Source organism: Rhinopithecus bieti, unplaced genomic scaffold (assembly GCF_001698545.2).
Source record: "Rhinopithecus bieti isolate Rb0 unplaced genomic scaffold, ASM169854v2 scaffold_30918, whole genome shotgun sequence".
Lineage (NCBI taxonomy): Eukaryota > Metazoa > Chordata > Mammalia > Primates > Cercopithecidae > Rhinopithecus > Rhinopithecus bieti.
In genome coordinates this window covers 750,788-761,905 of record NW_016813589.1, presented here as the reverse complement: position 1 = coordinate 761,905, position 11,118 = coordinate 750,788, and the positions used below count along the sequence as shown (strand labels likewise).

At 38.1% G+C, this 11,118-nt stretch overlaps 1 protein-coding gene across 6 annotated transcripts in view; it reads left to right on the top strand.

Moving 5' to 3' along the window:
- Positions 1-11,118, top strand: part of POC5 (POC5 centriolar protein) — a 39,824-nt gene that overhangs the window by 3,852 nt on the left and 24,854 nt on the right. For 3 of the 6 annotated variants that reach the window (XM_017848725.1, XM_017848726.1, XM_017848724.1), the window contains exons 2-4: positions 2,486-2,583; positions 7,843-7,981; positions 9,954-10,037. In XM_017848725.1, the coding sequence (XP_017704214.1) occupies positions 2,500-2,583; positions 7,843-7,981; positions 9,954-10,037 (307 nt within the window). In that variant the 5' untranslated portion in view covers positions 2,486-2,499. Of the gene's footprint in view, positions 1-2,485; positions 2,584-2,977; positions 3,075-7,842; positions 7,982-9,953; positions 10,038-11,118 lie in introns of those variants that run through there. The other 3 variants (XM_017848730.1, XM_017848728.1, XM_017848727.1) reach the window with 3 other exon arrangements.

The following is an 11,118-nucleotide window of genomic DNA, read 5'->3' as shown; positions in this document are numbered from 1 at the left end:
TGGGAATTTTTTTTTTTTGTTTTTTTTTTTTTTTTTTTTTTTTTTTTTGAGGCAGAGCCTCACACTATCACCCAGGCTGGAGAGCAGTGGCGCGATCTCAGCTCACTGCAAGCTCCGCCTCCTGTGTTCACGTCATTCTCCTGCCTCAGCCTCCTGAGTATCTGGGACTACAGGTGCCCACCATGCCTGGCTAATTTTTTGTATTTTTAGTAGAGATGGGGTTTCACCATGTTAGCCAGGATGGTCTTGATTTCCTGACCTTGTAATCTGCCCTCCTCGGCCTTCCAAAGTGCTGGGATTGCAGGTGTGAGCCACCGCACCTGACCTGGGCAGTTCTTTTTAGCAGTGTGAAAACATACTAATACAGGACCTCAGGATAAGAGCTTTTTCTCACACTCCTTTTTTGTAGGCGACCTCATCCATTCCCTTTTTTAAGCAGTTCCCGTTATGCCAATGATTCCTCAAACTGGATCTCCAACTTATACCTTCCAATGCGGGGCTCCCACAATGCTTAACTCCAGGAAACACCATTCACAGTGTAGCCATTGTGAATGGCAGTCCTTGGAGTGGTGCACTGCATAGCCAGTGTGACCACAGACTGCAAACTTGCAGCTTTACCCTGGTGCCTCAGAGGCAACCTCACACCCAACTCACCTGATACGGAACTCATTGTCCTTCCTTGCAACCTGCTCGTCTTCCTACCTTCCTTGCTTTGGTGGGTGGCACTATCCATCTAGTTACCCAAACCAGAAATCTGGAAGCCACCAACAGTTATTTTTAACCCCTTGATCTATTGATCATTTTCTCTTTCCATCACCATAACACAGTTGTGTTGTAGTCATACCCTCCATCCCCTTCCCATTGCTATTTCGTAGACTTAGATCATCATTTATCTCCTTAATTACTATCAAAGAGAGCATTTATGTCTTAGACTACTGCAGTCAGCTCTCAATTGATCTTTTTTCTTTTCTTTTCTTTTCGTTTCGTTTCGTTTCGTTTCGTTTCATTTCTTTCTCAGAGCCTCACTCTGTCACCCAGGCTGGAGTGCAGTGGTGTGATCTCAGCTCACTGCAACCTCCACCCCCAGGGTTCTAGCTATTCTCCTGCTTCAGCTTCCCAAGTAACTGGGATTACAGGCACCTGCCACCATACTCGGCTAATTGTTTTGTATTTTTAGTAGAGACAGAGTTTCGCCATATTGGCCAGGCTGGTCTCGAACTCCTGACCTCAGGTGATCCACCCACCTTGGCCTCCCAAAGTGCTAGGATTACAAGCGTGAGCCACCGCGCCCGGCCTGATCTCTCTTTCTTAATATCCAAATTCATCCTCAGCGCTGCTGGAATGATCTTTCTGATCATGTAACTTTTAAAAAATATTTCAATAACTTGTCTAAAATAAACACCCAGATTTTTAATATGACAAATCTTGACCTTCCGTGATCTGGCTGCTCCTTACTTTTTGTTTCATCCTTAGCTAATCCTTGCTTTGCACCCATTGCTTTGGCCTTACCAAACTGCTTGCTGTTCCTGGCATACATGTCCATGACTCTGTGTCTTTGCTTACATTGCTATACTGCCTAGAATATCTTCCACTGTGTTTATACCTTTTATCCATCTTTCAGGATGAGACCTTCTCATCTTTCAGATCTCAGCACCTGGGTCATCTTCTCTAAAAACTTTCTCTGACTCCTTTCCTGCTTATTTACAGTCATGCAATCTTACTCCATGAAAAATAGCGACTCCTACCTCTCTACTTTATATCTGTTATTTTAGGGCCTATCAGCAGTTTATTCAGCAGTCGGTCACTTATATAATATACATGCCTGGCCCTCTCTACAGATTGTAAACTCCTTAAGAATAAGGACTTCATTTTACATCCCTCACCAATGTCTTACATATTACTGATATTCAGATAGTTCGAATAGTCACTATTTGTTCTTTAAATAGTTTGGTTACTTGTTACTAAAAGTACTTTTAATAATTTTTTGATTCGGACTTTCAACAAATTATGCATGTATTTGATTCTGTTGTTCTGTATAAGCTCACTTTTCTTAAAATAATATTTCCAAAGGTAAGTTTCCCAAGAAGGGAATTTGCACAAATTGTTTGTTCTCTCTTGGTTCTGTATCTTAGAGGAAAGTACACAGCGCCCAGGTTGTCACACACTGCTCAAGAACAGTGATCACAATCTCTTATGCTCAACAGGCCCCACTGGGAATTTTTCTGAAGATCCTCTATTTTTCTGTAACCTTTCATGTATTCTCATCTCCCTGACTACATTATAAACTCACTAATATTGGGACTGGGTCTTCAATTATTTTTTGCCCAGTGATTTTTGCCTATAGGTATTCAATATGTTGAATGAATGATTTTAACATATCACATGAAGATTGCAGATTTGGATACTGTTGCACTTATATATATCTGGAAAGGATTTTATCCTAAATATCAAGGAAAAAAGCTAAAGTTAGCTTCTACTGTTTTAGAGCATTTGTGCAGAATGTCATCAGATGAGGAGAAATACTCACTTCCAGTTGTGCAAAATGACTCCAGTCCAGGCAGTTCTGTCTCTTCGAATCTTCAGGTAGGAAAAAATTTCTAAATTTATCATGATTTTTTTTATTTTAAACAAATGAATGTAAGGGAAAAGTAGGATTTTAAAAAAATTTTCATTCAATTTGCAAGGGAGTTTTCAATTTATAATATCAAACTTTAGGAATTACTATACATATTTTAGGAGTTACTTTACATTGTTTTAACTTTTCAGAAAATATTGATGAACTCTTCAAACACTGTACAAAGGCTTCAACCAACACAGAGGCGAAGCCGAAATGTTCAAGAAACATTTTTTCTTTAAATTTTTTTCATTTTAGCTACCTCTCATGAATGTTACTTTCACTTTTAATGCAAATTAATACAATATCAAACCATCCAAAGTTCTAGAGCTCAAGATTCCCTTGTGTTCTACTTGCTGAGGTTTGGTCTCTGTTGTCACGACATTCAGTACAATCTGCTGCCCAGGCCCTGTACGTTGATAGATAAAATGAAATGGGTCAGTTGACTACAGCAGATGTGGTATTTGCATGAAATGTTTTAAATTTCTCTTATTTCTAAATATTTCATCATCAAAAATATGGATTTAGATTTCTAGAGTAGAGTTTAAATGAGAGAATAATGACATGGTATATTCTAAATTTTACAGTTATATTATTCAAGAGAAAAGGCTGTTTATGCCTAAGCATATGAAATTGTTATTGATTCTGTACAATATGAGAAAAGCTTTAGGAAAATATTTTATGAAACAAATTTTCTCCTTTAATTGAAATTATGGATTTCAAAATGGGAAAGGTATTGGGAAAATATCTGAATATTTACTAGGATAAAAGTAGTCTGGAGTTGTGGCAGAGCTTTTGTACTCTAGCCTTCCCTTTTGATGGTACCTCTCCCATGTAGTCCTCTCTTCAGGTGACAGTACTTCCTCCACTCTTCATCGCTCTCTGGTTGAAACTTGAAGATAGAACTGATTAACTCGTTTATACTAAAATGTAACCACCTCGTGAGCACTCACATTGTCATTTTGTCAAGAGACAAAGCTTTAAATCAAAAGAATAAATCTCTAGAGTGGAATTTTAGAGAGATGGAAGAAGAACCTGCCAGAAATTATTTTGTGTTATTGGTTACCCACCTATAATGTAAGCCCAATTGAGAGTCTATTACTTTCAACTAATATTCCTCCTGGTTCTTGGACTGAAGTTGAAAGCCTCTCCATATTCCCTGTACATACATTGTTATTACTTTGGGTTTCACTACTGGAAACACTTCAAAATATAAATACAAAAAATAATCTTAAAAATAACATAAAATACATATTTTTACATATGTAGTAAATATGTAAATCCAAACATTTAATACAAAAGCCCCTCATAAATCAATATTCCTCTTAAGGGACTTTTTTGTTACCCTGTCTGTTATGTGAATGCTTCATAAGCCAGAAGGTGGCAAATGCTGAGGGATGGGCAGCATCCATAGTGCTTATACACTGAAAATTTCCTCTGACCACAGCTCCTATCAGCCAAGTTGCTCTGACTCTAATGGTTGAGGCATGGGTGGAGCTATATTTCAGGGTCATATCAATTCAGCTCTTGGGGGTTGGGGAGGAGGGCAAAATTACAAGTTTTGAATGTTAACACAGGTTGTGTTTGGCAATTAAGAAAGGCAATATTATTTATTTTGATTCTTAATTTTGAATTCTTATTTTAAATAACTCATTTGGCCTATCTACATATATGAAACTCTAAAATAGTCATTTAAATAACTGATTTTTTAAAAGTTTTCTTGAAATAAGTTGGAATATATGATCCTGGAATACTATTGACATATAATTATTTATTTCCCCTGTAAGCCATAGCAATTGTGGTAAAATATATGAAATATATGAATATGTATGAAATATATGATTTGAAATATATGTTTGGATCTTTTTTTTCCTTCTCTTATCCAGAACAGAAGTCAGACTAGGGAAGCCACAAGTGAAAGCCACTGACTTCCACTTCTCCCTCCGTTCCTACAGGCTGGAGGTGGTAATAGGCTAACTCTGAGCAGAGCTGACTTGGCTAAATCTAGTTGTAACTGACACCACAGCAGGGACGTTATAAAAAGCTTATGAACCTCACAATATAAGATCACCATCATATTAATCTGCTCAGGCTACCATAACAAAATACCATAAATTCATAGGCTTAAACAGCAGACATTTTTCCTCTCACAGTTCTGGATCACAGCCCAATAGAGTCAGTTTCTAGTGAGGGCTCTCTTTGTGGATTGCAGGCAGGTGCCTTCTTGCTGTGTCTTCACATGGCCTTTCCTCAGTACAGTATGTGCAGGTGGGAGGAGAGAGAACGCAAGCTTCCTGGTGTCTCTTCTGATGAGTACATTAATGCTATCAGGACCCCGGCCGATGGCCTTATTTAACCTTAATTACTTTCTTGGAGGCCTCATCTCCAAATACAACCACACTGGCTGTTAGGGCTTCAGCATATTAATTTTGAGGGTACACAAATATTCAGAGTCCATAACTCCATAATGGCCACACTTTTATATATTCTTTTTTTTTTTTTTTTTTTTTTTTTTGAGACGGAGTCTCGCTCTGTCACCCGGGCTGGAGTGCAATGGCCAGATCTCAGCTCACTGCAAGCTCCGCCTCCCGGGTTTACGCCATTCTCCTGCCTCAGCCTCCGGAGTAGCTGGGACTACAGGCGCCCGCCACCTCGCCCGGCTAGATTTTGTATTTTTTTAGTAGAAACGGGGTTTCACTGTGTTAGCCAGGATGGTCTCGATCTCCTGACCTCGTGATCTGCCTGTCTCGGCCTCCCAAAGTGCTGGGATTACAGGCTTGAGCCACTGCGCCCGGCCCACACTTTTATATATTCTTAGCCAAAATCAGAAGTTTATTTTGGCTGTTTGGGAAGTATAATAGTGCTTTAACAGAAACCAAGTAAGGGTGGCTTAAGTGGGTTCCTTACAGTTTGATTCTCTCTCTCGTAAATTCTGAGCTGATACATAGTCCTGAGATCATCTGAGGACCCAATCCCTTCTCTTGTTGCTGTGCCATGAGCTGTTGACCGTGTTTGCATTGGCAGGTACTGGTGCACTGACAGTGCACCACCTCTAGCCGGTGGGAAGAGGGGACTAGAAAGAAGCAGCTTCCTTTTTAAGGACTTCACCTAAAGTTGTATGCATCATTTCCATTCGAATCTCATAGACCAGGTCTCTTGGCCACACCTAGCTGCAGAGGAGGCTGGGAAATGTAGCTGGATGGCCATTTGCCCAAATCAAACCCTGGGGCTTTATTAAGTTAAAGAAATTAAAAAGCAATGGATGCTGCTGGATTAGTTACAGTCTCTATGCACTTGAAATTTTGTGTATTAGTTTATTAGAACCAACTCACATTCAGGTTTACAGGAACTAGTAAATGTCTTGTGTATGGCCTCAATTTATCAAACTCTTTGGGAATTTCCTTTTGATAATTGGAAAACCAATATGCTTTGGAAAGTGTATTGTTTTTAACTTAAGGGTATTTAAATCTATTTAAATAACCGTAGTTACTTTTGTTAATGTAAAAATTAAATGTTGGTGCTCACTTCAGCAGCACATATACTAAAATTGGAGCCGCACAGAGATTAGCATGGTCCCTGTGCAAGGAGGACATGCAAATTCGTGAAATGTTCTATAATTTGTTAATATTTTTTAAGTTTTATAATATAAATCAATGTTGTATTGTGATATCCTAAATGATTTGTTTCCTATTAAGAGCCTTCCATCTTGGTGATAACCATTATGTAAAATACTGATTTTTATTTGCTACTAGGAAATGTTAGTTTAAAACTCAGACAGATGTTTATTGTCATGAAGGTGACATCGCTAACAAAAATGGTTAATTATAGCAATATGAAGGAGATTCTGGTTGAATTTTCTAAAGATTTTATCTTTGGAATATCTCTCTCTTCCTTTTCTGTTGTTAGCCTTAAAGTATATAAAAATCAGTATTTGCTATACCTAACATTTACTGCATGTAAGTTTCTATGTTAAATACATGAATCAGGCCGGGTGCTGTGGCTCACACCTGTAATCCTAGCACTTTGGGAGTCCAAGGCTGCAGATCAAGAGGTCAGGAGTTCGAGACCAGACTGACCAACATGGTGAAACCCCATCTCTACTAAAAGTACAAAAATTAGGCAGGCATGGTGGTACAAACCCGTAATCCCAGCTACCCAGGAGGCTGAGGCAGGAGAATTGCTTGAACCTGGGAGGCGGAGGTTGCAGTGAGCCAAGACCATGCCACTGCACTCTAGCAAGACTCCATCTCAAAAAAACAAAGAAAAAAAGAAAAAATGTAAATTAAGGTAGAAGCGCAAACCAGGTCACTCTAGTACATGTAATTGCCATAAAAGCTAGCAGTTTTCAGTATATAAAAGCATAAACCTTTTTTAAAACAATTTTACTTAAAATTCCAATATAAAAAAAGAGATGAAAACAAAACTACAGTAGTGGAGATTTATTTTGTAAATTCAAATATGTGACATTTATTTCTCACAAAGTCAGTTAATAAAACAGTTAAGCTGCCTTGATAAATGTACATTTGAAATTGGGGTGAATAGAAGGCCATTGTGGTTTTATAAGCTGAAATATCCAGTTTGCTTCTATATTTTGTTTGGGTTACATAATTTTTATTTAATTCTGAAAATGGTATCTTTTTAATAGCATGTCCCATCTTCAATTAAAGTGATCTGACATCTAAAATTAAGTGATAGAGCACTTTTGATTCAGTGTTGAGTCACTCACAGAATCTTATCACCTCTTCAGACTTTGTTGTTGTTTCTCCAGAGACAGGATCTTGCTCTGTCACCCAGGCTGGGGTGCAGTGGTGCCATCTTGTCTCACCGCAGCCTCCAGTTCCTAGGCTTAAGTGGTCCTCCTGCCTCAGCCTCCTGAGTAGCTAGAACTACAGGCACACACCACCACGCCTAGCAAATTTTTGTAAAACATTTTTTGTAGAGATCTCGCTTTGTTGCTCAGGCTTCAAGCCATCCTCCTGCCTCAGCCTCTCAAAGTGCTGAGTTTACAGGCATGAGTCACTGCGCCCTGCCCTCTTCAAACTGTTAATCATAAATGTGAAAATCACACAAGAAGCACTCAAAGAACTCAAGCTGGGAATAAGTGCTAAAACTTTGTAATATAATAAGCATGTGACTCTATTATGGTAATTAAATTCCTTAAAAACAAATTCAGTTGAATATAACATTGTAACTGTTACACTACATTATTGATTATTGGCCTCTCTTAGGAAGAATATGAAGAGCTGCTTCGTTATGCTATAGTGACTCCAAATATTGAACCCGGTGCTTCACAGTCATCTCATCCTAAGGGAGAATTGGTGCCAGATGTCAGAATTTCTACAATTCATGATATTCTTCATAGTCAAGGTTATATATATTTTTCAAGATATCTCTTAATTTAACATATTACTGAGTTTATTAATGATCCTGACAGGATTGTGAAAATGCCTGTCCAGATCAGGGATTCTTCTCGACCATTTGTGTGTATTAGTATCATCTAGGGGAGCTTTTTACAGTTTAATGTATTATTCCTGACTCTCATATGACAGCTTGATTTTTCTTTGAACTTCATTTGACTCTTACTTTTATGAAGAATAATAAAGTTGAAGCAACACTATGGCAACTACATGGCTTTTAGGTATGTTGTACCTCAGTACTTGTTCCAACAGTTTTATGCCAGGATTAACTTGAAAACTAAATGCCCAAGCCTAAAATTAAAGATGGTAGCCCTGAGAGTCTCTTAAATTAACTTTACGAACCTCATGCTAGTGCTTTATCAGCGGTATTTATATGGGCCTGGAGGACTGTTTGAATAATTATCACAAAGGTGAACCTATCTGTGGACCATGTCAGCAATAGAACTGAAAGCTACTACAAACCAGGATGTGTGTTGATAGATGAGTGAAAGGTGGAGGAAAGAGGATAAAGTTCCTTTAACCTCCATTCCTTATTCAGGTGAAGACAACATCCCAAACTCTAAATAAATGTTCTTTCAAAGGGCACAGAAAGCCTTCCTAAAACAGTCCTGATAAGGAACAGTTATCACACTATAGGCATAACTCCAAGGATCCCTGTCCTTGAAGGCACATGATATAGCCTACTCAGAGGCCAAAGTCTCCTGGGCTTCTGCTAAGTCATAGCTCTAGTGTCTGTTGTCTCTCACTGTCTGTAGACATGGATTTTTCACTGCCCCTCGGTCTTGGGCCTATTGCAGTGGAACAACAAATGGGACCACAGGATGAGAGCCTTAAAATATAGGCCAGGCAGTGGCTCATGCTTGTAATGCTAGTACTTTGAGAGGCTGAGGCAGGAGGATCACTTGAGCTCAGGAGTTTGAGACAAGCCTAGGCAACATAGCAAGACCCTATCTCTACAAAAAAATTAGGCAGGCAGAGCAGCCTATAGTCCCAGCACCTCGGGAGGCTGGGGTGGGAGGATTGCCTGAGCTCAGGAGTTCAAAGCTGCAGTGTGTCATGATTATGCCACTGCACTTCAGCCGGGGCAACAGAGCAAGACTCTGTTTAAAAAAAAAAAAGAAAGAAAGAAAAAAACTTTCCAGATGCTATAGTTAACAGTTCAAGGTAATCACCTGGGATTTAAGACCATTGCTCTTTTCTCTTATGTAAAATAGCATTTATTTATTCTCTGCCATTTCCAAAAAGGATTTGAGATTGAAACACACAATATGTAGTAAGTTTAGATATTCTTTAGTCATCTTGAGATTCACAAGTAGACTTTGTTAAAGTCTTCTATGTAAATTCATCATCCCACATTCTCTTTATTCTTGGTATCTCAGCTGCTTGATACAAGGCATGATATGTGGAAATTGACAACATATGTATAAGCCTCTAACAGTCATTCTTGAGAGGTTTTTCCCAGTTTCCTTTTTGCCATCTGTTGACTACAGGTTCCTGAAGTGGAAGCCAGGAAGTCCTTGTTTGGGGGAGCCGGTGCCACCTTAGTTTGATTGTGGCTAGTGAAAAGCAGTGGGCCTCTGGAAATACCCAGTGTCTTAAGAGAGCAGATCCTTTCCCAAGTTCTAATGTCATTTACCCACTTACTCTCTTAGTGTGAATTGAATGCTATAGTAGACTACATTATCTCTCATCTATATTTGGTGTGTAAGTTGGAGCTTATCAATGATCTAGTAAGTCTTTTTCTAGTCTCAGATTTTTATCTCTTCTTGTTCTTTGTTTTAGTGTTCCTGTATCCCTGGCGTGTTGTATTTTGTTTGTTCTAAAATCTTTTTTATGTACTGCTACCTTATTAAATTACGTGTGATTAGACATTTTATTTAAGAGTGGTTCCGTTTAATTTTAAAAAGCTTTCCTTTTGGCAGGAAACAACTCTGAAGTAAGAGAAACTGCAATAGAAGTTGGAAAAGGATGTGATTTCAATATCTCAAGTCATTCAAAGACAGATGGTATTAATTTTCTTTAGCTTATTTGTATTAATATATAATATTTTGTGGTTTGATGAATAATATCTATGTAGTAAGAGGAATAATTTCAGCATATTACTTTTTGGCAGGATTTTAAAATGCTATTGTCAGCAATTTAAGTGATAATATTTAAAATAATTTTATAAAATTCAAAAATAGTACAACTAAGACAGGTCAATGCATTATAGTGTGTAGTATCCTTTCTTAAAATTTCTAAGTTAGAGGGCAAGTCTTTTAAAAGATTTAATGGCATATTATATAGTTTGACCAATTCAAGTTTTTATGTAAACCAATGCACTGTTTCCCAACTTTCAGGCATTTGCGTACCAATGTAAGAATTTTCATCCTATCTTTATGCCACCTGTTCTATCATTTAGTGTTTTTCTTTAAAAGTCTGCTTTGTCTTTGTTACAAGGAAAGATTAGCAAATCTTAAAGAGACTTTGGACGGGGGGTTGTTTTTTGTTTTTGTTATTTTGTTTTGTTTTTGAGACAGGATCTCACTCTGTCACCCAGGCTAGAGTGCAGGGCTCCCTGCAACCTCAACCTGCTTGGCTCAAGTGATCCTCCTGCCTCAGCGCCCCCTCCCTCAGTAGCTGGGACTACAGGCACATGCCACCACACCCAGCTAATTTTTAAATTTTCTGTAGCGCTGAGATCTCACTATGTTTTCCAGGCTGGTCTCAAATTCCTAAGATCGAGTGATCCACTTGCCTTGGCCTCCCAAAGTGCTGGAATTATAGGCATGAGCCACCATGCCTGGCTTTAAAGAGCTTTTAAAAGCATACTAGAACTGGACTGAACTTTTTTCTTGACAGTCAGAATAATTAAAATAATTAAAATGTAATATTGTGGAATATTTTTCTATTTAATGTTATTTAATGTGGTAACCGTTTTTGCCACCACATAAGTAATGCCTGTATCCCTTAGTTTCTTCACTTGTAAGTAGAAGTCTTACGCACCATAATCTCTGACAGCCCTTCCAAGTTCTGAAGTTACATGATTTGATTTCTTTTTTTTTTTTTTTTTTTTTTTTTTTTTTTTTTTTTTTTTTTTTTTTTTGG